General features: G+C 42.7%; 1 protein-coding gene across 1 annotated transcript in view; it reads right to left on the bottom strand.

Moving 5' to 3' along the window:
• hfm1 (helicase for meiosis 1) overlaps window positions 1-27,691 on the bottom strand; it is a 92,983-nt gene that overhangs the window by 53,685 nt on the left and 11,607 nt on the right. The window contains exons 7-23 of the mRNA XM_084313659.1: window positions 27,125-27,277; window positions 25,631-25,831; window positions 25,251-25,339; window positions 22,490-22,533; window positions 20,901-21,002; window positions 20,138-20,283; window positions 11,606-11,700; window positions 10,883-11,016; window positions 9,998-10,045; window positions 7,196-7,276; window positions 6,957-7,048; window positions 6,322-6,428; window positions 4,511-4,558; window positions 2,657-2,754; window positions 2,048-2,182; window positions 729-814; window positions 391-474 (exon numbers count right to left, since the gene is read on the bottom strand). Of these exons, the coding sequence (XP_084169785.1) occupies window positions 391-474; window positions 729-814; window positions 2,048-2,182; window positions 2,657-2,754; window positions 4,511-4,558; window positions 6,322-6,428; window positions 6,957-7,048; window positions 7,196-7,276; window positions 9,998-10,045; window positions 10,883-11,016; window positions 11,606-11,700; window positions 20,138-20,283; window positions 20,901-21,002; window positions 22,490-22,533; window positions 25,251-25,339; window positions 25,631-25,831; window positions 27,125-27,277 (1,743 nt within the window). The remainder of the gene's footprint in view (window positions 1-390; window positions 475-728; window positions 815-2,047; window positions 2,183-2,656; window positions 2,755-4,510; window positions 4,559-6,321; window positions 6,429-6,956; window positions 7,049-7,195; window positions 7,277-9,997; window positions 10,046-10,882; window positions 11,017-11,605; window positions 11,701-20,137; window positions 20,284-20,900; window positions 21,003-22,489; window positions 22,534-25,250; window positions 25,340-25,630; window positions 25,832-27,124; window positions 27,278-27,691) is intronic.

The raw sequence follows: 27,691 nt of genomic DNA, 5'->3' as shown, positions 1-27,691 counted from the left end.
ACCTAACTGATGAATACTGTGCTTAACTTGGTACCTAACTGATGAATACTGTGCTTAACGTGGTACCTAACTGATGAATACTGTGTTTAACTTGGTACCTAACTGATGAATACTGTGTTTAACTTGGTACCTAACTGATGAATACTGTGTTTAACTTGGTACCTAACTGATGAATACTGTGTTTAACTTGGTACCTAACTGATGAATACTGTGTTTAACTTGGTACCTAACTGATGAATACTGTGTTTAACTTGGTACCTACCTGATGAATACTGTGTTTAACTTGGTACCTAACTGATGAATACTGTGTTTAACTTGGTACCTAACTGATGAATACTGTGTTTAACTTGGTACCTAACTGATGAATACTGTGTTTAACTTGGTACCTACCTGCTCCAGAGTGACCTCATACTTGGGGAGATTTATGATTGACTCTCTGATCTGGTTTCCAAACGGTGGGTGTCTGTTCACAATCTGCAAATAGATAATAAAGTAGAAAACAATTAGAAACATGTATTAGAAAAGGTGAGTGTAGACAAAGGTGTAATAATTTTAGGTGATAGATGTAATATTTTGAGGTGATGATAGGTGTAGTATTTTGACGTGATGATGGGTGTAGTATTTTGAGGTGATGATAGGTGTAGTATTTTGAGGTGATGATGGGTGTAGTATTTTGAGGTGATGATAGGTGTAGTATTTTGAGGTGATGATAGGTGTGTTCAACTGACCAGTTCCAGTTGTCTGGCGTTGGTGTTCTCTATCTTACTGAAGGTGGTCAGCCCAGCGTTCACCAGGGCTGTGGACATGGTCAGGCCTGGAACACAAGGGTTTCATCACATCATGGACTGCTTTCCCGCAAGCGTTAGCGTTGCAGAACAAGGTCAATGACATCCTGTCGTGTAGTGTTAGCAATGTGGCTCTTAAAATGAGGCTAGTTAACAAAACACATACTCCCATCTGTAAAACGTAATTTGACCTCACCCCACATGCAGTTTTAAGGGACAGAATGACTGGTAAACAGTAAAGGAAAACACCATTCATTTTCGCCATAGGCGGGGGAAAAAAGGGTTTGCCAAAATGAAGACAACATTCTGTCCACAACGCATCTCTGGACAGTTTCAAAGTGACCATGATAAGATTCTAAACAAACCTAAGTTACTTTCCTGCTGCAATGCATTGCTTTTATTCTGTAAATGTTATGCTCATTTTATGTCTATGTCTATTTTATGTCCATTTTGTCCATTTTACTGGTAAGAAGCACTTTGGGCTGCAATTCATGTATGAATTCATGTGTCTATATGTATGAATTCATGTGTCTATACAGTATGTATGAATTCATGTGTTCTGCGCCTAACATGGCAGCGGTGATACACATACGTCTGTCTCAAGACTAGTCCTGCATGTATCAACAAATGCGCATGTTGTTGTGAATTTATGTGTGCCATTATTACTCCAAATGTAATAATTGTGGAATATTACTATAATGTATGTATGTGTATGAACCAAGCATCTCACTGTGATGTACCTGTACTTTATTCGTGACAAATAAACTACTACTACTATGTGTCTATATGTATGAATTCATGTGTCTATACAGTATGTATACATTCATGTGTCTCTATGTATGAATTCATGTGTCTATATGTATGATGAATTCATGTGTCTATATGTATTAATTCATGTGTCTATATGTATGATGAATTCATGTGTCTATATGTATGATGAATTCATGTGTCTATAGGTATGAATTTGCTCGTCCTCACTGTAGATGAGCATAACCTCAGTGTCTTACGGGTTGAAATAAAGGTTTGAAATTAAATGATTACTTGTTTCAAAGCTTTGGATAAAACCATCAACCGGTGGATTAAAATGTACATATCCCTTCTCCTGATCGTTTCTCACCTATCTTCTCAGTTTCTCACCTATCTTCTCCGTTTCTCACCCATCTTCCCCGTTTCTCACCTATCTTCTCCGTTTCTCACCCATCTTCTCTGTTTCTCACCTATCTTCTCTGTTTCTCACCTATCTCCTCCTGACCGTTTCTCACCTATCTTCTCCAGTTGTTTGGAGACGTAGGGTGAGTTCTCCCACAGCTTGGCTCTGAAGCACTTAGCCAGCATCAGAGCATTGAGCAGAGCGGAGAAACCCGCCTTGGACCGTTGATTGAGAAGCTCTGCCAAACCTGGTGGTTCAACACAATACAAATACACAATGAAAATATCTGGGGCTTGGTGGTTAGACTGTTTGCCCTGATACTAGGAGATTTAAGGTAGGATCATCAGATGCCCTGATACTAGGAGGTTTAAGGTAGGATCGTCAGATGCCCTGATACTACGAGGTTTATGGTAGGATCGTCAGATGCCCTGATACTAGAAGGTTTATGGTAGGATCGTCAGATGCCCTGATATTAGAAGGTTTATGGTAGGATCGTCAGATGCCCTGATACTACGAGGTTTATGGTAGGATCGTCAGATGCCCTGATACTAGGAGGTTTATGGTAGGATCGTCAGATGCCCTGATACTAGGAGGTTTCTGGTAGGATCGTCAGATGCCCTGATACTAGGAGCCTCCGGATTACCAGACGACTGCTATATGCAGGTATATTCACAGATGGATAAGGAATGAAAGAGAGAAATAGTACAGTAGCTGTACTTACACCTGCTGATGCGTGTTCCATTCCTGAAGATCTTAGCAGTGTCCTGTGAGAGGCCAAACTCCTGGATATGGATGGAGCCCAGCTGGGCCTGGATCAAACTGTGGACCAGACAACCTCAGTCATGTTGGAATTTCCTCCATCTTGAATTATTGGAAAAACACTTTTTTCCTACTCCCCCTCTGTTCACATGGTTTTCTCCCTACTCCCCCTCTGTTCACATGGTTTTCTCCCTACTCCTCCTCTGTTCACATGGTTTTTACCAAACTTCTCTGGAGAATCTGGGGACTAACATCATCAAACATGTCAATTGGGGGTAATTGACAGGCGAAACCATATGACCGGCAGATCCAATCATATTTCAGAAAAACGCATGGTAAACAGAAAATTATTTGTTACTTGTGAATGAATGCACTTTCCGCTTTCCATCAAACTTGACAAATATGTTTGTCTTACCATAGCAAGGAGGCCTGTGAAATTCTGAGTCATCCCGCCTCATGGTGGCGCTCTTCTCATAAAACTAATAATATGAACTACTCAACGGCTCGGATCAGGGACATGGTGAAAAGGTGGATGAACCCGCAACTTACATAAATAGTACACTGGTATTTGTTGTTTTTAAGGCCATTATTGGTAAGCTACCTCCTTATACTACATCATTATTGGTAAGCTACCTCCTTATACTACATCATTATAGGGAGGTGTAGTGGTTATGTCATTGCCGTTTTTCGTGTTCCACCCTCTGTCCAAACGCAATGTATTTCCCCATTCTCCATTTCTAAATCGTCTCATTTAAAACAAATAAAGCATTAACATTTGCATGGTGTACCTTTCTGTGCTTATTCATCCACAATCTATAGCTCAACATGAAAATATTTGCAATTAATCATTAAAAAAAAAACGCAAAAATGTAAAGCTTTTCAATTTCCATGCGGCAGAATTGTTACAATAGACGATCATCTATTTTCCCAATGATAAATCCCTATACGGGTGGAACAACCAGTGACGTCAGACTACACCTCCCTGTTGGTAAGCTACCTCCTTATACTATATCATTATTGATAAGCTACCTCCTTATACTACATCATTATTGATAAGCTACCTCCTTATACTACATCATTATTGGTAAGCTACCTCCTTATACTACATAATTATTGGTAAGCTAACTACTTATACTACATCATTATTGGTAAGCTACCTCCTTATACTACATCATTATTGATAAGCTACCTCCTTATACTACATCATTATTGGTAAGCTACCTCCTTATACTATATCATTATTGGTAAGCTACCTCCTTATATTACATCATTATTGATAAGCTACCTCCTTATACTACATCATTATTGGTAAGCTACCTCCTTATACTACATCATTATTAGTAAGCTATCTCCTTCTACTACATCATTATTGGAATGGAATTTTGGAACCTATGGAACCTGTTCTAGTGACTGGCTGGTCAGTTGGCTCTGAACAGGGTACATCTGCATTTTGCTATGATGCCCCTCTAGCTCATGGAATGAACTCCAACGGTCCTTAAAGCTTGAGATTATCCCCTCTGTTGCAGAGTTTAAAACATTGATCTCCAACCTTTGTCAATCAAGTTGTACGTGTTTTAGTTCATTGTTATCCTTATTTGTTGTCTTATTGTTATGATTTTATATGCTGTGTGATTTTATATGCTTTTCTTCTGCTTACCCGTTTGTTTAGCTTAACCCTGTTTGTTTTGCTTAACTATGTATGTTTTGCTTAACTCTGTATGTACACCAGACGTGACTGTAAATGAAGGAAACCTCAGTTGCCATTGGAATTTAAAAAAAGGTTTGAAATTAAATAAATAAAGTTGACTTGACCTACCAGTTGACTTTCATCTCATTGTTCTTGATCTTCCCCTCCATCGGGAACCTGGGAAAACATGGAAGGTTTTGCTCTGATGGTGTATTGGTTTCAGACTCAGCCACACTGTGCACATGAGTTCCTTCAGAAATACTGTATCTCTAATTGTCCTTTTGCTACAGTTGTTGGTGGTGGTGGTGTGAAAATATGCCTACAAACATTAAATATCTTTGGAACCGTTTGTGTTAAATTGTATCTGAATCGGAAGATTATCTTCTCTCTGTCAAAATTGTAAGTGTATCTCTCCATCGCATAAAGGCATAGAATAAGGTATATATTGTTGAAATTCATTTTCTCTAACGAACGCATCTATTTCTATTTTTAATATCGTTCAGATATTAAGACAGATTCGGCCATCAGACGCACGCAGCACTCCAGAGCCGCGGGTTGCAGACCCCTGCACTATACAGTAGCTATATCCACGGCGATTGGGTTACTTCTTATATATTTAATTTGCAGTGTGTGTGTAATGCTCATGGTGCCTCATTGAGTCAGGACTATAAACACAAAACGTAATTGTTAATGATACAAATATTGTCGTATTTATTATCATTATAATTATTTAATTCCGCTGATGTCTGTAGAACCAAGTGACCGCAATCCCCAAGGACATCTCCCAAAGAAAGCTGTTAAAAACATGGGCTCACACGAAGCGGTTCGAGAATGCCGAATAAGTTCGTAAATCGAGTTACAAAGGAATTCTCAAATTATTACTCAAACTGTCAAATTTACTCTGCGAAATTTACTGTGTAGCTATAATATATATAGGTATGTTATTATGCTGTTAATTTCTCCAGAGGTGTGGCCAGCAATAGCAACCCTCCCCCTATATCCCCACTCAACGTTAACACACATATCAGACTAAAGTAAAAAAAAAATATAATAATAATGAACAATAGCAACATATATGGTGTCCTGACCTGATGGTGTCTCTGTAATGTGTGGTGTGTGGTGTCCTGACCTGATGGTGTCTCTGTAATGTGTGGTGTGTGGTGTCCTGACCTGATGGTGTCTCTGTAATGTGTGGCGTGTGGTGTGCTGACCTGATGGTGTCTCTGTAATGTGTGGTGTGCTGACCTGATGGTGTCTCTGTAATGTGTGGTGTGCTGACCTGATGGTGTCTCTGTAATGTGTGGTGTGCTGACCTGATGGTGTCTCTGTAATGTGTGCTGACCTGATGGTGTCTCTGTAATGTGTGGTGTGCTGACCTGATGGTGTCTCTGTAATGTGTGGTGTGCTGACCTGATGGTGTCTCTGTAATGTGTGCTGACCTGATGGTGTCTCTGTAATGTGTGGTGTCCTGACCTGATGGTGTCTCTGTAATGTGTGCTGACCTGATGGTGTCTCTGTAATGTGTGCTGACCTGATGGTGTCTCTGTAATGTGTGGTGTCCTGACCTGATGGTGTCTCTGTAATGTGTCCTGACCTGATGGTGTCTCTGTAATGTGTCCTGACCTGATGGTGTCTCTGTAATGTGTCCTGGCCTGATGGTGTCTCTGTAATGTGTGGTGTCCTGACCTGATGGTGTCTCTGTAATGTGTCCTGACCTGATGGTGTCTCTGTAATGTGTCCTGACCTGATGGTGTCTCTGTAATGTGTCCTGGCCTGATGGTGTCTCTGTAATGTGTGGTGTCCTGACCTGATGGTGTCTCTGTAATGTGTCCTGACCTGATGGTGTCTCTGTAATGTGTGGTGTCCTGACCTGATGGTGTCTCTGTAATGTGTCCTGACCTGATGGTGTCTCTGTAATGTGTGGTGTGTGGTGTGCTGACCTGATGGTGACTCTGTTCTTGTCTTTGTTCAGAGTGTTCAGGGACCTCTTCTCACTCACTCTCAGCTGAACATCATTGAACTCCTTGCCCTTCGACACCAGCTCAATCTGGACATACAGCCATTTATATCAGTCCTATTTTCACTGCTACACACTGCATGCAAAGCCTAGAAATATTTAAAGGTGCTGTAGCCCATCGGGTTTAAGGGGTTAATCAATCATTTTATTCTGCACGTTTCTAAAAGCTCTGTGGATGTATTTAAAAAAAGGATTACTTCATTAAGCTGAAATGAACACAACACAAGGATTCAGTGTCCTCTGATGACATCACAGGTGGCCATATTCAAACTCATTAACTCTCAATAACTGTCAAACTAAATGAATGTGTGCAAAACAGTTTAGAGCCTCGAAATATATATATATATATAATTTATATATATATAGTTTATATATATATATATATGTACCGGTAGTTTAAATATATATATCGATTAGATACATGTATATATATATATATATATATTTGTAATTCCGATATATGTATATATATATATATAATTCCAATATATGTAGTTTAGATATATCATATATGTGAGATTATGAGCTAAATAAATCACTCTTTCTGAGAAAACATACCAGCTCTGCAAGGGTCTCGCTGCCAGTCACACGGCTGAGCTGCTTCATGGTGTCAAAGAACACACAGTACCTGGCCATCAGCCTGCCAGCCTCTAGAAGAGACACATATATATAAACATATATATAAACTGGTTACTAACCAACAGTACCATCAGCCTGCCAGCCTTGGATATGTTGTGCTTTCAGGATCAATAGTTCAGCCCTAGTATGAACATAATGAGTATGTTGCTAAGACCCACCTGTGGGCTTAATGTTGACGTCCTCATCCATGCTGATGAGATCAACGGAGGCCAGAGAGTTGAGGTTCTTCAGACACAGCTCTGCAGACAAGACAGACTTCATGAAGCTCAACTTACTGGCAGGGGTGTAACAACAAGTACCCAAAAATTATACTTAAGTGAAAGTATGGGTACCATCTCAAAATCTTACTCAAGTAAAAGTCAGAGTATCTGGTTAAAACACACTTGAGTAAAAGTCAAAAAGTTTCTACTTTTGAATGTACTCAAGTACTAAAAAGTAAAAGTAAAAACTTTTTTTCTGACTGTCTATTCTTCTGATAGCAGGTGTTTAATCAAAGATCCCCGCTTTCTAGTCTTGCACAAGGACCAATCAGCATGGGTATGGGTGGGTTGATTTTCCATTGATGGGGATTTAATTGGCCGTTTTAAAATAAAATGCGGCCGCAGGATTAATAACGTTAACGTTAGTTCGGCCAGAGAAACAAATACACTAATTAAAATAGTTGGACCTGCGAGATTTGTACTTTGTACTTTGTAGGTCTGCATTAAATTGTAGTTAAATCAGTCTGCAGTTTGGACTCAACACAGTGACTCAACACAGTGACTAATATGTAGAATTGTTATTTGTTTGTACATTGTCTGTACACGTCTGATGTAAATATTTAGCATGATTTGTTTTTAACCTGTTCTTAATGACCTGTATGCCATATTATGCTATGCTTTCCTTTTTAGCGGCTTTGTAACACTAGGCCCAGGGACAACGGTTGAAAATTAGCTTTGGCTAACACTGTCTCACACATTTACATTTATGTTCATTAATGTGTGCTGTCCCTGTTAAAATAAAGTGTAAACTGAAACTGAAACTCAACACAGTGACTCAACACAGTGACTCAACACATGGACTCAACACATGTTACAGCTACAGCTAGTTACAGCTGCACCTTAGACCCAGTGAGGAACACTAGAGTACAGCTGCACCTTAGACCCAGTGAGGAACACTAGAGTACAGCTGCACCTTAGACCCAGTGAGGAACACTAGAGTAGAGCTGCACCTTAGACCCAGTGAGGAACACTAGAGTAGAGCTGCACCTTAGACCCAGTGAGGAACACTAGAGTACAGCTGCACCTTAGACCCAGTGAGGAACACTAGAGTAGAGCTGCACCTTAGACCCAGTGAGGAACACTAGAGCAGGGGTTCCCAAAGTCGGGGTCGCGACCCACAGGTCACAGAACTATCTCTCTCTCTCTCTCTCTTGCTCTCACACACACACAAAGGGAGCCGCATGTGATTGGTGGAGGCGGGACCCTTACAAAAAACTGCTAATCATTGACACATGCTAGCCTGTAATAATCCCCCCCAGAAAAATCTACTTTGCATTTGATATATTACAAATATATGCCATCACACACACTGGCATTTAAAGGGTTAGAATTATAAAATGAATATGTGGTGTTATGATTAGGGATGCTCGATATTGGCTTTTTTACCGATACCGATATACCGATATTGTCCAACTCTTAATTTCCGATACCGATATCAACCGATACCGATATATGCAGGGTTTCCCCCCCCAAAAAATGGAATAATTTCAGGTAATTAACATTACATATCTCTTGTTGTGGAATTAACACAACATTATGCATACTTTTGACAATAAATAAAATCAGAATTTGTTCTTACTTGCTTGCCTGGGTAAATAAAGGTTATAGAAATGTAAAAAAAAAATATATATATTTTTTTGAAAACCGATACCGATATTTTCAGATATCACATTTTAATGCCGATATCAGCCGATAATATCGGTAGACCGATAATATCGGACATCCCTAGTTATGATCAGGGCTGAAGTTGAATAAAATATTGTATTTATCAATTATAAAAAAAACTGAAAATCCATACAAATCTGTGCTGTTGCTAATCATACATATGCTAGCCTGTTTTTTTTTAACAATAATTTGTGATCCCATCACAAACACTGGCATTTAAAGGGTACAAATAAAAAAAATCCTGCACCAGAATGCTAGAAATGAAGTATTTGTAACAAAAAAATTCCTGACCCCTGCTTAAAAAGTGGCCTGACTGGGGCTATATTTTGCACTATATTTCCTGGCCTGAATGATTTCCCCAGTCCGGCCCTGGTTAAAAGCCTCCAATGCTTATTAGTGTGTGTGCGTTTGAACGTTTGCATGTTTCAACCATACATTTCCATTTCTATAAAAAAGAAATAATAATATTAATTTTTTATTTTATTTTGACCTCCTATAATAGTGGGGGTCGCGGCTCTCTGACACCGTTTTTTTTGGGTCGCGGCCTGAAAAGTTTGGGAACCCCTGCACTAGAGTACAGCTGCACCTTAGACCCAGTGAGGAACACTAGAGTAGAGCTGCACCTTAGACCCAGTGAGGAACACTAGAGTAGAGCTGCACCTTAGACCCAGTGAGGAACACTAGAGTAGAGCTGCACCTTAGACCCAGTGAGGAACACTAGAGTAGAGCTGCACCTTAGACCCAGTGAGGAACACTAGAGTAGAGCTGCACCTTAGACCCAGTGAGGAACACTAGAGTAGAGCTGCACCTTAGACCCAGTGAGGAACACTAGAGTAGAGCTGCACCTTAGACCCAGTGAGGAACACTAGAGTAGAGCTGCACCTTAGACCCAGTGAGGAACACTAGAGTAGAGCTGCACCTTAGACCCAGTGAGGAACACTAGAGTAGAGCTGCACCTTAGACCCAGTGAGGAACACTAGAGTAGAGCTGCACCTTAGACCCAGTGAGGAACACTAGAGTAGAGCTGCAGCCCACCTTGCAGTTTGGCTTCGATTCCACGTGCGTCAAGGTCGGTGGAGAACCCTGAGGAACATAACAGGCATGGTCTGAAATACATTACAAGGACGATCACAACAGGCATGGTCTGAAATACATTACAAGGAGGATCACAACAGGCATGGTCTGAAATACATTACAAGGACGATCACAACAGGCATGGTCTGAAATACCGGTACATTACAAGGAGAGTCAGCTTAGAGTCATACCTTGAAATCTTCTCTCATGTTTCTCTTATAATAATGGGGGGGTCCTTTTAGCTGCTTCTCATTGTTAGTATTATTTGTTATATATAATATGTAATTTGGTGTATGCGTTTTACCCAAAGCACCTTCAATATCATGGGTGCTTACATTTTTAGTAGTGATGCACGATATATCGGCCGATATGGTAATTTCTTTTACACATCGGTATCGTTCCGATATCAAGATAGGGCAGATATTAAAATAAATAAATAAATTAAAAATTTGTATTCTTTATTTATTTTTATTTACATGTTTTGGTCTTAAATAGTTAAAAAAAATATCAGTAATTTCGGAAAAAATAAGTTAGAAAAGTTAAAAAAAAATTGCTCTTTATTTGATTATCATAAAAAAGTGTTTTCTATACAGAGATATCGACATCGGTAAATATCGGTATCGGCCAGAACAGAAATATTAATATCGGTTATCGGTATCATCACTAATCATCACATCGGTGCATCACACATTTGTTGTATGGCTGGCCCCAATGGGAATGGAACCCCTAACCCTGGCAGTGCGAGTGCCTTGCTCTACCCACTGAGCTACACAGAGAATGGAACCTCTACCCCTGGCAGTGCGAGTGCCTTGCTCTAGCAGAGTGGACACTGTGTTAAATGTTAACCGTAGTGTTTGGGGTTCTTCAGAGCTCGGATGTAGAGGAAGGTGGAGCGGATCCACTCCAGAGCCATGTTCACGTCACTGATGGTCTGCAGGACGATCTCAGCGTTCAGATGCTCCACCAGGTGGCTGTGTAGACTGGACACACACAGAGGCACGTCACCAGCTGTGTGTGTGTGTGTGTGTGTGTGCGCGTGTTTGATTGATTGATTGAACATTTTATTAACAGATTGCAGAATGGGTACAATACAGTACGGCTCAATACACACAATTGTTAAGGGGATGCAGACCAGAGAAAGACTTTCGTCTTGTTTCCATCAGGGTCCCCCATTTTCAATTCATCGTAACATACATGACATACAGATAGACAGTACTGTTACATCTATACATGTATGACATACCAGATTTACAAATACAGTACTGTTTTTGATACAAGAGTCTAAAAAAGAGAGTATACATTTGACGAAGAAACTGTACATTGGAGGAGGTTGGTAGGAAGGAGGTTGGTAGGAGGGGGGGGTTGGGTGGGTGGGGTGGGGGGGAAACTACATTGGAGGTGGTAGGGTGGGGGGGGGGGGGGTGGGCAGGGTGGGGGGGGGGGGGGTAACTGTACATTGGATTATCGACTAAACCTTACTTGGTCCCAAGAAGAGGGTCTTGTGTATTATTGGGTGTGTGTGCGTGTGTGTGCGTGTGTGCGTGTGTGTGCGCGTGGTATCCATCATACCTGCTCTCAATGATCTCCACCCCGTTGACGGACCTCATGTACTTGTCTTTGTGGAGAGACTTGGTCATGATCACTGCAGTGGCTGATGTGTCGAACTAGAGGAAGACATTACATGTAGAGACTCTGTCATCAAACATTGACCTCTAGAGCAGTGGTTCCCAAACTGTGGTCCGCAGGTGGTCCGTGGAAAAAAAGCGAAATAAAATCGAAAATGTATACAATATAATTTTAATTTAAAATAAAATTGTAAAACCGTTGTGTAATATAAAACATGGTATTATAGTTTGTTATTCTCTTAAATTAGGCTAATCATTATGGGTAAATAAATAGTGGCGCTTGTGCGTGACGAGAATTTTACTGACACACCTGCACCTCTGCACTTACCTGTGTAAAAGCAGTGCAGGCTCTGCAAGCAAAATCTAATCAAATCAAATCAAATCAAATCAAATCACTGCTGCATCCACAGGGAGGCTCTAGCTGCCAATAAAATGCCTGCTGATCTCTAAACAATTTTCGACGAAGCGGTAAGAACTGTCCATTTTATCAAGGTCCGTCCATTGAATTCACGGTTTGTTTGCAGCTTCATGCGATGAGATGGGCAGTGATCACCGGCAATTACTTCTCCACACCGAGGTCCGCTGGCTATCGAGAGGAAAGGTGCTTGCGCGAGTTGCGTGATGAAGTTAGAATGTTTTTACTTGACTCAAAATGTGATCTTTCACATCGTTTCTGTGATGCTCAGTGGCTTGCCAAATTGGCATACATGGCAGATATATATCTTTTTTTCCCATTTTTTCTATTTTTCTCCCATCCCAATTTCGTATTTCCAATTCCCCCCTCCCCTGTCTCGAACGCTGCTAGACTATGCCTCCCACTGGTCGGCTGCAGTGAGGACGAAGCCTTGCATCACGTGTCCCCTCCGGTACACGAGGAGGCAGCCTGTCACATCTTTTCACCTGCCAGCGCGGACTCTCATTGGCGAGGAGTAACGCGTGGGAGGCTCACGCTGCCCCCGATACTTCCTGTCTCTGCTGTGCAGGCGTCGCCCAACCGACCTGTAGGAGTCACTGTCCACAACGTCCAGATTGCCACCCATCGACTTCCACCCACTGACTCTGCCAAATGAGCCAGTATGACGGCCGGCCCAAGCCGGAGGCAACGCCGACAGCCGGATTCGAACCCGGTGTCTCTTGCGTTGGTGACAAGCGCAATGTTTGCTGCGCCACCCAGCCGCCGACATTACAGATTCTTTAAACATTATAAAATATCTTCATTAATGGAGACAGATGAAAACACGAAGCTCCTCTGTGAAAACATTAATGGAGACAGATGAATCCTCGATGAAAACCCCATCATCACAGACAGACGCTCTTATCCAGAGAACCTCAGAGCCATGAGAGCACATTCTTTAGTATGATAGATAGGGGTGGGTAACGTTCACATCTGAGAGACCGACACTACAGAGGAGAGAGAGAAGGATAAAGAGAGACTGACGCATACAGAGAGAGAGAGAGAGAGAGAGAGAGAGGAGGATAGACTGACAGAGAGGGAGATAAGAGAGACTGACACATACAGAGTGAGAGAGAGGATAGACTGACAGAGGGAGAGATAAGAGAGACTGACCTACACAGAGAGAGAGAAGGATAGACTGACAGAGAGGGAGAGATAAGAGAGAGACTGACACTACAGAGAGAGAGAAGGATAGACTGACAGAGAGGGAGAGATAAGAGAGAGACTGACACTACAGAGAGAGAGAAGGATAGACTGACAGAGGGAGAGATAAGAGAAAGACTGACCTACACAGAGAGAGAAGGATAGACTGACAGTAGGGTTGGGTACCGTTCACATTTGAACCGGTACCGGTACCTGGGAAAGGTTTTATGTGGACATAACAGGAATGGCGAGGATGCCAAGCATGTAGGGCTGTCTTAAATACTTCGAAGCTTCGTTCGATGGGCACGGGATTCTATTGGGAAAATAAAATTAGAATATAAAAAAAAGATATATATAATAATAATTTTTTTTTTTATGTTTTTACCTGCAAAATCTTGCACCTCCAATGCAACGGACGTCATAACTCCGACTCTCTTTGTTAACTACAACAAGCACATGGAGATTCCTCATTAACTCCTCTGTGTTGAATGCAACTTGCTGCTTTTATAAAGCCTCAAATGACGGCTTACAATAATAATAATAATTCATTTTATTTATATAGCGCTTCTCAATGACCCGAAGTCGCTGACAGTAGTTGGGAACAAAGTAAAAACAAAGAAACAAAAACAAAGAAACAAAAACAAAAGGAACATGAGACCATGGGGGGAACAGGGGAAGACAGCATGGGATAGCACAAAAATACGGAGCGACAGGAGACAGACATCAATCGGGTTGGAGGGGGGGGGGGGGGTTATGGGTGGGGGGGTTGAAGGCAAGGGAGAACAGGTGGGTTTTGAGGCAAGCTTTGAAGGTGGAGAGTGTAGGGGAGTCTCTGATGGACTGAGGGAGGGAGTTCCAGAGTCGGGGTGCAGTGCGAGAGAAGGCCCGATCACCAAAGTTTTTGAGTTTGGATGTCGGGACAGTGAGGGAGGCAGTGGAGGAGGACCGGAGGGAACGGGTGGGGCGGGTGGGGCGGTAGGGAAGAAGGAGATCAGTCAGGTAGGGGGGGGGGGGGGCAGGCTGTGGAGGGCTTTGAAGGTGAGGAGTAGTGTTTTAAAGTTTATGCAGTGTTTGATCGGGAGCCAGTGGAGAGAGTGGAGGACAGGAGTGATGTGTTCAAGTTCAAGTTTCAAGTTTCTTTATTACCGGTAGTTGTCATACAGAAGTACAGAATACTTTTATACAAAATGATTCTTTCTGTTACGCTCCAGAGACTGTGCTAGACAAAAATAGATAAGTATAAAATTAAATAAGTATAGCAGTATAAAATAGAAGTCACGTACGTAGACACAAGTGTTCAGTATGTACATATGTACAATGTTCAATGCAGAGTAGAAGTAACTGAGTTACCATACAATATACTATACAATATACTAATATACAATATACTATATAGTGCAAAGGAGAAATGGGATGAGGTGTTCACAGGACCGGGTGTTAGTGAGGAGGCAGGCGGCTGAGTTTTGGACCATTTGCAGTTTATGGAGGGAGCGGGAGGTGATGCCAGTGAGGAGGGAGTTGCAATAGTCCAGGCGGGAGGAGATGAAGGCGTGTATGAGGGATTCAGCAGCAGGGGGGGAGAGGCAGTGACGGATTTTAGCAATGTTGCGGAGGTGAAAGTATGATGTTTTTACAATGGAGCGGACGTGGGGGTCAAATGAGAGGGTGGGGTCGAGGAGGACACCAAGGTTTCGGACTAGGGGGTGATGGTGGAGTCATTGATGGTGAGTGTGATGGGTCCGGATCTGGTGAGGGTGGTTTTGGTGCCAATGATGAGAAGTTCCGTTTTGTCACTGTTCAATTTGAGAAAGTTGTGAGTCATCCAGGTTTGGAGTTCGGTAATGCAGGATTCGATGTGACTGAGGGGTGGGCTGTGGGGGGATTGTGTACTGATGTAGATTTGGGTGTCATCAGCGTAGCAGTGGAAGTTGAGGTGGTATTTACGGATGATGTGACCAAGGGGGAGAATGTAGCAGATGAAGAGCAGGGGGCCAAGGACTGAGCCTTGGGGGACCCCCTGTGTGACTGGGGAGGGGGAAGAGGTGTGGCCGGAGAGGGAGATGAATTGGTGTCTGTCTGTGAGGTAGGAGGAGAACCAGTCAAGTGCTGTGCCCTCAACACCCAGTTGGTGCAGCCTTTGGAGGAGGATGGAAGTGACACACTGTGTCAAAGGCTGCACTGAGATCAAGTAGGATCAGGATGTTGAGGGCACCGGAGTCAGCAGAGATGAGGAGGTCGTTGATGACTGAAGGGGTTCGTAGAGGGTGTTGGACTGGAGATGGGAGTGGAGTTTGGAGGCAGCAATGCGTTCGAGTGTTTTGGAGAAAAAAGGGAGATTGGATATGGGGCGGTAGTTGGAGAGGTTGCTTTTATTTCATAAAAGCAAAGTGTTTAGTTTGTCTAAGATTTAAAAAGGTTTAAACTTTACAGCACTGACAATTCTCTATAGTATTTTTAGTTTTACCTGTGTTTGATAAGACACCCAGTCAGCAGCAGTGTCCCGACCCATATACAAACATGTCTTAATAAAACATGCTTAATTAAGTCGAATTCTGCCTTTGTCTCTATTAACTACATATAAATATTTATATAATTGTTTGATTTATAGACGAAGGTTGCAACATAATTATGTAATGTAATGTCGTTGGCTGGGTAACGGAGAGCAGCTCCCGACTCATTATTAATTTAATTAATTAATCCAATCCACTTTATTTATAGAGCACATTTAAAAACAACAAAGTTGAACAAAGTGCTGTACAAGTCCCACAACATAAGATAAAAAAAAAAAAAATATATAATTTTTTTTTAATTATATATATATATTTTTTTTTATCTCGAAGCTTCGAATTAAAATCGAATCTCGGCCCCGAAGCTTCGACAGCCAAAAAAAGCTTAGAAGGTCAGCCCTACAAGCATGTTGGACCCGCTGCTCGCGCTGTCTGTGTCTTAACGTGTGTTGTCGGGCCTTACAAATACATATTATTTTATTTTATTTGATTTATGAAATGACAATTGCATGTCATTGAAGGTCTGCGCAGGTCTGTGTCTATAATGAAATGACAATTACATGTCATTGGAATTTGGATAATTTTCTAACTGGGCGGGTCTTAGGTACCAAAATGTGGCACAGATTGATCTAACGTGAATCGATACTCGGTAGTACCGACGTAATTCGACCGGTACCCTTAAAAGTACTGAGTTCGGTACCCAACCCTAATGATAGACGCTCTTATTCAGCGAACCTCAGAGCCATGAGAGCACATTCTTTAGTATGGATGGCCCGGTAGGAATCGAACCCCTGACCCTTTGTCAGTTTGTAACTGTAATTACGTCACAATCGTGCAATTTAAAAACAGTCTGGTTGTTTAGAACACAAGTAACATTGATCTATGTGCATCAGGGTGTCATGTCTCTTGTGCTTTGAAGTGTCATGTATGTCTCTTGTCCCTGTTTTGTCTTGAATGTGAATAAATGCAGCTGTTTGCCGTATTAAATTTCCCCTTGCGGGACTAATAATGATTTTTGAATTGAATTGAGACTCAGCCCCCCTCAGGACCACCTCATAGAGAGAGAACCTTTTACACAGAGATAGAACCTCAACTGTGTAGAGAGCTGGCTGTGTTAAAGGTTCTATCTCTGTGTAGAGAGCTGGCTGTATTAAAGGTTCTATCTCTGTGTAGAGAGCTGGCTGTATTAAAGGTTCTCTCTCTGTGTAGAGAGCTGGCTGTATTAAAGGTTCTCTCTCTGTGTAGAGAGCTGGCTGTATTAAAGGTTCTCTCTCTGTGTAGAGAGCTGGCTGTATTAAAGGTTCTCTCTCTGTAGAGAGCTGGCTGTATTAAAGGTTCTCTCTCTGTGTAGAGAGCTGGCTGTATTAAAGGTTCTCTCTCTGTGTAGAGAGCTGGCTGTATTAAAGGTTCTCTCTCTCTGTAGAGAGCTGGCTGTATTAAAGGTTCTATCTGTGTAGAGAGCTGGCTGTATTAAAGGTTCTCTCTCTGTGTACAGAGCTGGCTGTATTAAAGGTTCTATCTGTGTAGAGAGCTGGCTGTATTAAAGGTTCTCTCTCTGTGTAGAGAGCTGGCTGTATTAAAGGTTCTATCTGTGTAGAGAGCTGGCTGTATTAAAGGTTCTATCTCTGTGTAGAGAGCTGGCTGTATTAAAGGTTCTATGAATGAATGAATGAATGAATGAAAACTTTATTTAACAGATTGCAGAATGGGTACAATACAGTACGGCTCAATACACACAATTGTTAAGGGGATGCAGACCTGAGAAAGACGTTTGTCTTGTTTCCATCAGGGTCCCCCATTTTCAATTCATATAGACATTTATGACATACACAACATACATGACATTTATGGCATAGGGACATATAGGTATTTAGTACTGATACATTTGTGACATAAACGGTATTCAAATATACAGTACTGTTACCCCTAGATCCTGACAGAGTATATACATATGATGGGGAGGGGACTGTACATTAGGGGGGGGTGGGTGGGTGGAGAGAGAGATATACATACGGCGGGGAGGGAATATATACATGCGGTGGGGAGGAGACTGTCTATTAGGAGGTGGTGGGGGTTTTGGGCATTTACGGTGGCCAGTTTCGAATTGCAGCCTCCCGTAGGTGCTCTTTAAGAGCGGTTTTGAATGTGGGTAGCGATTCACATTCCTTTACAGCTTTTGGTAGGGCGTTCCACATTGATGTGGCATAATTACGAAACGTATTTAGTCCCTTGTTTGAGCCGAATCTGTTTTTTTTTTTTTTTTTAAACTTTGACCAGTCACCTGGTTCTTTTAGCGTTTATCGCTTTTTCTTCGCATTCATACTTGGTCAAGTTCGACCGACAGAAGCAGGCTGAAAGGGTTCAGATGGGGGGGAAAGACACTCTGGGAAAGGCACGGCTGCCGTCCGGGATTCGAACGCGCTCAGCCCCAGATCCGCGCGAGCGCGGTTGTCCACGGCGCTGAAATAGCACTCGCGGTACGTGGTGAGCTACTGGAGCTCCCCGAGCCGAATCTGGGTTTAACATGATTTGTTGAGCTTCCTCTGGTGTAGTGGTTGTGGTATTCACTGACCTTTGGGAAGTATTTTGACATGTACATGGGTACCTTAGTCGTATAGTGTATCTTGTAGACCAGGCCCATTGCAAGTTGCTGTACTCTAAGCCATCCTAGGTTGTCAAAGTGGGCAGGGGTGAGGTGGGTTCTGGGGATAAGGTCAAGTAGTAGTCTGACCAGTTTGTTTTGTGATGTTTGTAATTTTGTTTTAAGCGCCTTTGAGGTGCTTTGGTACCATGAGGTGCACGCATAGTCGTAGTACCCTTGAATGAGTGCTCCTGCCAGAGTCTTCAGGGTATTCTTGTTTACCAGAGAGGAGATCCGGTACAAGAATCTAGTTCGTTGGTTGACTTTTTTTATTACATTGGATGCCATTTTGTCACAGGAAAGATTTGCCTCTAGGATGGAACCCAGGTAGGTAATTTCGTCTTTCCTTGTGACAATATTGTCACCCACTGCAACTGAGAAGCCGTCGGTCTTGCTGAGTTTGTTATTTGAACCGAAGAGAATGGACTCTGTTTTGCCCATGTGTAATGATAGTTTGTTATCAGCGAGCCATATGCAGATTTTGCCTAGTTCCGAGCTGAGGGTTTTTTCAACCTGCAACTTGTTCTTGTCAGAGACCAGCAGGGCTGAGTCGTCCGCAAACAGGAACAAGTTGCAGTCACAGGCTGACGACATGTCATTTGCATAAATTAGGAAGAGTAGCGGTCCTAGTATGCTTCCTTGTGGAACACCACAGCTCACTGTGAGGGGGGGGGATAGAGTACCGTTTACCTCTACCATCTGTTCTCTCACCTCCAGGTAGGATTGCATCCAGCTCACTGATAAGCTATCAAAACCAATTGCTTTTAGCTTGTCAATCAGAATGGAGTGATTGACAGTGTCGAAGGCCTTTTGTAGGTCCAGCAATGCATGACCATGCCGCAGTATTTGCCCGCGTCCACCTCTTGTTTGATGTGGTCGTTCAAATAGAGGAGGCATGTGTCAGTGGAGTGGGACGTTCTGAAGCCAGATTGGAATTCGTAGATTAGATTTTTTTCCACCAGGTACTTTTCGACCTGTTCGAAGACTATTTTCTCCATGACTTTCGAGATGGAGGTAAGAATAGAAACAGGGCGGTAGTTGCCTGGGTCTAATTTGCTGCCCTTTTTGTGCAGAGGGGTCACTCTCGCAATTTTGAAGTCCTTGGGGACGTGTCCCTGTTTTACGTGTCCCTGTGTCCCTCTATCTCTGTGTAGAGAGCTGGCTGTGTTAAAGGTTCTCTCTCTGTGTAGAGAGCTGGCTGTGTTAAAGGTTCTCTCTCTGTGTAGAGAGCTGGCTGTATTAAAGGTTCTCTCTCTGTGTAGAGAGCTGGCTGTATTAAAGGTTCTCTCTCTGTGTAGAGAGCTGGCTGTATTAAAGGTTCTCTCTCTGTGTAGAGAGCTGGCTGTATTAAAGGTTCTCTCTCTCTGTGTAGAGAGCTGGCTGTATTAAAGGTTCTCTCTCTCTGTGTAGAGAGCTGGCTGTATTAAAGGTTCTCTCTCTGTGTAGAGAGCTGGCTGTGTTAAAGGTTCTCTCTTTGTGTAGAGAGCTGGCTGTATTAAAGGTTCTCTCTCTGTGTAGAGAGCTGGCTGTATTAAAGGTTCTCTCTCTGTGTAGAGAGCTGGCTGTGTTAAAGGTTCTCTCTCTGTGTAGAGAGCTGGCTGTATTAAAGGTTCTCTCTGTGTGTAGAGAGCTGGCTGTGTTAAAGGTTCTCTCTCTGTGTAGAGAGCTGGCTGTATTAAAGGTTCTCTCTCTGTGTAGAGAGCTGGCTGTGTTAAAGGTTCCTCTGCGTACCTGAGGTCTTCCCGCCCTGCCGATCATCTGCAGCATGTCTGCATCGCTGTACTCCTCACAGGAGCCTCCGATGTAGTGGCTGGTGGACTTTATCACCACCAGGTGGGCTGGTAGGTTCACCCCCATGGCCAGAGTACTGGTGGTGACTGAGACACACAAACAATACCATAACACTGTAACAAACACAGTAACAACACTGTAACAACACTGTAACACAGTAACAACTAGGGCTGCGACATTCATCTTTGTTTGATCAAGAGTAACCTTTTATATATATATTATTATTTAATTTTGTTTAAATGAAGATTGGTGAAAGTTAGGTTTGCACTTCAATCCCAATAGGGAAATTCATCTTGGTTTGATAATTTTTTTGTGTCAAATAAAAACAAAGGTTATTTGAATGATTTCTAGTTTTCAAGAGAAAAAAATCGATTAAAATAGTAAATCGGATTTTAAAAAGAATAATCGGAGATATAACCCAGCCCTAAAACAAAGGGTTTTAAAAGTGTTATATTTCTCTTCTCTTATAATACCAGAGAGAAGGTGAGGAGAATCGACCAGCAACAAAAGCTAAAAAAAATTATAAAGAAATTTACATTTTAAGATTAAAATCTTTTCCCTGTGGTATCGAAAATCGATACTTTTCAAGGTATCGTATCGAAGTTAGAAATTCCAGTATCGTGACAACACTACTGCAGGGGTTTGAAATGTCTGTGTGAGCTCTTACAACAATGTATTTATTTTGAGCATGTAAGTAACTCACAGAGGACGGGCAGGTCTCCCAGTGAGAACACCTCTTCCACTGTTTTCCTGTCGGCCATGTCGACTCCAGCGTGGTGGTAAGCCACGCCCAGCAGCATCAGGTCTGCAACACACACACACACACAACATCATGTCATTAACCAACGCCAACATTATGGTATACTGTTTATTTTTCTCACATTTTTATATTCAGATCTAATTCTATTGCCTATATTTATGTCTTAGTTTCTACTATTACCCTGCCCATACCTGTACCTCCCCTCCCCCATGCTGCTATGACGCCCGAATTTCCCCAAGGGCATCAATAAAGAAATGTATTATCTTATCTTACCTTATCTTAAATAAACAACAGGCCTAACTGATATAAAGTGCTTCATAGCAAATACGTCAATAAAAGCGCACACGAGGTGCGGCTGGGTAGCGCCTTTTCTATCTGCGGAAACTTAAATGGGCTAAACTCCCACACGGACTGATGGCCAACTTCTACCACTGCGCAGTAGAGAGTGTGCTCACCTACGGACTACTGGTGTGGTTCTCCAGCTGCACCAGGGCAGAGAAGGAGGCCCTCCACAGAGTGGTCAAGGCTGCGAGGAGGATCACTGGAGCTAGCCTCCCAGATACCTCCACAGGCTTCACCTACGTCGTGTGAATAACATCCTACAGGACCCGTACCACCCAGCACACCATCTTTTTCAACTGCTGCCCTCTGGTCAAAGGTACAGATCCATCCAGTCCGGTACTAGCAGACTGACCAACAGCCTCTATCCACGGGCTGTCAGGCTGCTCAACGATCATCAACTTGCCGCCCCGCACCCCCCGTCCCCAACCCTCGGTGACTCCCACTTCTACATTACAACAATAACTGTGAACCGGACTTGCATTGCTGCACTATACACTATTCCATCCATCACTGTAATATTTTTTTGCACTAGCACTATTGCACTTGGGACATTGATGTTATATTATTATTATGGAGGACATTGGGACATTGATATTATATTATTATTATTATTATTGATATTATTATTTTGCACATGCTATATTCAGTATGTTTGTATGCCAGTGGTGATGCTCTAAACTCAATTCCGTTGTACCAACAATGACAATAAAGATTCTATTCTACCACCGCAGAGACTCTGGGATCTAATCCAGCTGTCAGCTGTCAGTCGTCACTACTAACACATTTGGCAGTGTTAGCGGGTGGGAAGCCGGTGGGGTATGTGTCCTGGTAGTTGTAAACTGTGACTCCTACTGGTCGGTCAGGGCGCCTGTGCAGCAGGGAGGGGATTTGGGGGAAATAGCGTGAAACTCTGCACGCGTTACGTTCCCCCAGTGAAACTCCTTGCTGTCAGGTGAAAAGAAGCGGCTGGCGACTCCACATGTATCGGAGGAGGCATGTGGTAGTTCTACACCCTCCCCAGGCCGACAGTGGGACAATGCGCACAACGATCAGGAAGGGAATTGGCATAACGACTAAATTGGGATGTGTGAAAAATACAGAAAGCCAAAAATAAATAGAATACAATTTTATTAAAAGATTTATAATAATACAAAAATAAAAGCGCACATGGTAGAAAATACATGACTAACCTCTGAGCTTTGAATCCAGGATAGAGTTGGCATATTTCATCAATCTGCAAATAGAAAAACAGGTTTGTGCAGCAGACAAAACACAGCCAACCAGGTTAGGCTGGCAGGGACATGGAAGGAGTAAGTATAGACAGTGTGTGCTAGAATTTTTTAGCAGGGGGAGCTGGGATCATGTCAGTGCTTCAGATGATTTGATTTGAAATCTTTATTTCGAACATGTAAATAAAACTAAATAAAACAAAAACAAATCATTAATCTCTAGCAATGAAAAAAAGAATAAAAAAAGGACATAACTCAATTTACATACAAGGAGTAGGAAGAAGTTAGTATAAAGTTATTTAATCCTACTCCTTTTCCACTACTCAAAATGAATGTAATTCCTTACTGATTTAAATCCTTAAAAAACAAATATATATATATATATAAATATATGTAAAACATGAAAAAAGATGTAAAACATGAATAAAATAAAATAAAATGTAAACACCCGTGAATGTCAAATCCCTTCCTCATCCCTGTACCTCGTGAAAATTCTTTATAACTCAGTTTGAATTGTCTTATGTTTGGACATTGCTTTAGCACAATACTCAAGACTGTTCCACAGTTTCACTCCACATATTGAAAGGCAATGACTTTTCCTGGTAATACGTACACTAAGATTTTTTTTATTGAGTTCTCCCCTCAGATTATAAGAAGCAATGAAGCAAAAGGTAATGTACTTCCAGTAACATTAAAAAAAACTGTTCTTTGATAGAGAGGGGGGCCTCTCTATCAAAGAACAGTTTTTGAATGTTTCCTGGAAGTATATTACCTTTTGATTCATACATTATTTGTGCTGTTTTGAATTCCACAAGATCAGTTAACTTTAATGTTTTTGACTTTAAAAATAATATGTTTGTGTTGATCACGATATCCTGCATTGTGAACTATCCTTATAGCTCTTTTTTGGAGTATAAAAAGTGGTTAATGTAGAATTATAAGTGTTTCCCCAGACTTCAGCACAGTAATTTAAATATGATAAAACTAGTGAACAGTAGAGTGTAGAGTGATTTTTTATCCAGAATGTGCTTTACTTTACTCATGACTGAAATGTTTCTTGACAGTTTAGTTTGGACATGTGAGGTTTCCAGCCGATTTTATGGTCTATTATTACACCAAGAAATGTATTCTCATAAACTCTTATAATAATAATAATCACATCATTTATTTTAACTTGTACTTGAGTATTTAATCTACAGTTTCCAGATAACATAATTTTAGTTTTGCAAAAAATTTATGATAATTTGTTACTATCAAACCATCTTTTTAATTTCTTCATTTCAGATGTAATGACCTCCTAAAAGCTGCTGAATATTCTCACCAGAACAAAATAGATTAGTGTCATCCGCAAATAAGATGCATTTAAATATATTACCGGTAGATACTTTACATAATATTAAACATTTTGGATCCAACACTGACCCCTGGGGGACATTCAGATGTATGATCTCTCCCTGTCACAAATTGATGCCCGTTATTCAGATAGCTTCTCACCCAATCCAATACTACCCCCCTGATCACATACCGTTCCATTTTCCTGATTAATACAGTATATCATGCATCTTCAGATGCATTCATGATGCATCTCAATTTCTGACAAGTAAAATAGTTTAACACTTTGATCGCCATGGTTAAATTCATAATTTACCATCCCTCGCCAGCTCTATTTGTCTATGGAGAAGTTCCCCTTCTTTGCAGGGCTATAACTTTTTAAATTGTATTGCTAAATTGACATTATTATGGCCCATTCAATGTCCTATATCTATTGTTCAGGGTGTAGCAACGTTATACTTTTTCATTCACATATTCATACTAAAATACGGTCTAAAGTATAAGTATGTTTTTATCGTTTTCTGCAGCTTTCTCCAGAACTTGATTTATAGCCCCAAATGCATTATATTGATGATCAAATACAGTTTGGTAGGAATCTGTGCGAGATTTGCACCGATCGGTGTTCACTGTGTCAAGATGGAGTCCTGCTAATGATAGCGAGTGCCCGGACGAAATATGGGTGAGCACCACTTCATCCACATGACTTCCTGTTGGGCGATCTGCCGATCAGCCACCAGATGGCACTCTTGAACCGTTAGAGAGTTGAGTGGAGCTCAGCAGTATATCTCAGGTCCCCGTGGGAGAAATATGATTTCGATCACAGATTTTTGAAATATTGATATCAAAGACGTGTTACGGCGTCTTCGGCAGAATGAGCATGGCGGGCAATGACGAGTTTCGGCGTTTCCGGCGATTAAAGTGTTAACAGTGTTAGTGTTTTACAGTGTGTTTACAGTGAGTGTTGACAGTGTGTGTTGACAGTGAGTGTTGCCAGTGAGTGTTGACAGTGTGTGTTGACAGTGTGTGTTGACAGTGAGTGTTGACAGTGAGTGTTGACAGTGAGTGTTGGACAGTGTGTGTTGACAGTGTGTGTTTACAGTGAGTGTTTACAGTGAGTGTTTACAGGGTGTGTTGACAGTGAGTGTTGGACAGTGTGTGTTGACAGTGTGTGTTTACAGTGAGTGTTTACAGTGAGTGTTTACAGTGTGTGTTGACAGTGTGTGTTGACAGTGAGTGTTTACAGTGAGTGTTTACAGGGTGTGTTGACAGTGAGTGTTGGACAGTGTGTGTTGACAGCGTGTGTTTAGAGTGTGTGTTTACAGTGTGTGTTGACAGTGTGTGTTGACAGTGAGTGTTGACAGTGTGTGTTGACAGGGTGGATGCAGCATACCGTTGTTTATGCTCAACACTCATGATGAACCTGGCATCCTTGGCCAGAACAGCAGCTGACTGCTGCACTCCCTTCCTGGTGGAGCAGAACTAGACATACAACTAACCTGTTAGTACTGCTTAGTGCGTATCATCATGAACACAAACATAGGTACATCAAGTACACAAACACCTGAAGTTACTCGACTTCCACAGACAGACAGACAGACAGACAGACAGCTTAAAAAAGTAGATTTCATATGAAGCTCTGTAGTTTCATATGGTGTGCTAGCTTAAAGATATGCCTGCTAATAAACCAGCAGGATATCTCTACCACCACCCACCACTAGTGCCAGTAGGAGACAGCTAATAAACCAGCAGGATATCTCGACCACCACCCACCACTAGTGTTGGCTTCTGGTTGGAGTAGGTCTGTATGACATTAGCCATCTTGTAGTTGAGTGACAGGTCGAACTTGAAGTCTGTCTGGTTGGGGCTGCAGGGGAATCCCAGCACCACCTTCCTGAGCTGCACTGGCCTGTGGCTCTCATCCACCTCCAGACAGGCGGCTGGCCCGCCCTCATCACACAACCAGTCTGCTACCTGGGGGGGAGGGGGGGGAGAGAGAGATAATACACAACCACTAACCAACTGTAACCTTACCAGTACTTTAGGGTGCCACTCCCCCTAGCTACTTTAGGGTGCCACTCCCCCTAGCTACTTTAGGCTGCCACTCCCCCTAGCTACTTTAGGCTGCCACTCCCCCTAGCTACTTTAGGCTGCCACTCCCCCTAGCTACTTTAGGCTGCCACTCCCCCTAGCTACTTTAGGCTGCCACTCCCCCTAGCTACTTTAGGCTGCCACTCCCCCTAGCTACTTTAGGCTGCCACTCCCCCTAGCTACTTTAGGCTGCCACGCCCCCTAGCTACTTTAGGCTGCCACTCCCTCTAGCTACTTTAGGGTGCCACTCCCCCTAGCTACTTTAGGCTGCCACTCCCCCTAGCTACTTTAGGCTGCCACTCCCCCTAGCTACTTTAGGGTGCCACTCCCCCTAGCTACTTTAGGGTGCCACTCCCCCTAGCTACTTTAGGGTGCCACTCCCCCTAGCTACTTTAGGGTGCCACTCCCCCTAGCTACTTTAGGGTGCCACGCCCCCTAGCTACTTTAGGCTGCCACTCCCCCTAGCTACTTTAGGGTGCCACTCCCCCTAGCTACTTTAGGGTGCCACTCCCCCTAGCTACTTTAGGCTGCCACGCCCCCTAGCTACTTTAGGGTGCCACTCCCCCTAGCTACTTTAGGCTGCCACGCCCCCTAGCTACTTTAGGCTGCCACTCCCCCTAGCTACTTTAGGCTGCCACGCCCCCTAGCTACTTTAGGCTGCCACTCCCCCTAGCTACTTTAGGGAGGCCACTCCCCCTAGCTACTTTAGGGTGCCACTCCCCCTAGCTACTTTAGGGTGCCACGCCCCCTAGCTACTTTAGGGTGCCACTCCCCCTAGCTACTTTAGGGTGCCACTCCCCCTAGCTACTTTAGGCTGCCACTCCCCCTAGCTACTTTAGGGTGCCACTCCCCCTAGCTACTTTAGGGTGCCACTCCCCCTAGCTACTTTAGGGTGCCACTCCCCCTAGCTACTTTAGGCTGCCACTCCCCCTAGCTACTTTAGGCTGCCACTCCCCCTAGCTACTTTAGGGTGCCACTCCCCCTAGCTACTTTAGGGTGCCACTCCCCCTAGCTACTTTAGGCTGCCACGCCCCCTAGCTACTTTAGGCTGCCACTCCCCCTAGCTACTTTAGGGTGCCACTCCCCCTAGCTACTTTAGGGTGCCACTCCCCCTAGCTACTTTAGGGTGCCACTCCCCCTAGCTACTTTAGGGTGCCACTCCCCCTAGCTACTTACGTCAGAGATGTTGGGGATGGTGGCTGACACAGCCACAAACCTCATGGATCCATGCTGTGGGTTCTCTGCTGTCCTGGAGGCCTGCACCGCCTTCATCCTGCTCACCACCACCTCCAGGGTGGCTCCACGGCTCAGATCCTTCACCACGTGGACCTGGAGACACAGAGAGAAGGACCTATCAAGAAGCTTGGAACCCCCATGTACTGTAATGCATTGTCAGAACTCCACTGACGATAAACCTAGACGATTACGTCTGGGGTTAATGGACAAGAATGATTAGGATTTGAGAGATCTACCTTCCTACTATTTATTAAAAAAACACAGATAATACAGCTGCTACTATATATATACTGTAACCACTATCTATCCTCATCGATGAGGGAGATATATATATTAAAAACCATTATCTGACCTCATCGATGAGGAAGAGATATATATTAAAACCATTATCTGACCTCATCGATGAGGAAGAGATACTGTATATATCATAATCTGACCTCATCGATAAGGAAGAGATATACTGTATATATTATAACTATTATCTGACCTCATCGATGAAGAATAGAT

Source organism: Notolepis coatsorum (assembly GCF_963971535.1).
Source record: "Notolepis coatsorum genome assembly, chromosome: 4".
In the NCBI taxonomy this organism is placed as follows: domain Eukaryota; kingdom Metazoa; phylum Chordata; class Actinopteri; order Aulopiformes; family Paralepididae; genus Notolepis; species Notolepis coatsorum.
The sequence above is the reverse complement of the archived record's forward strand: the minus strand, read 5'-3'. Positions and strand labels throughout refer to the sequence as shown.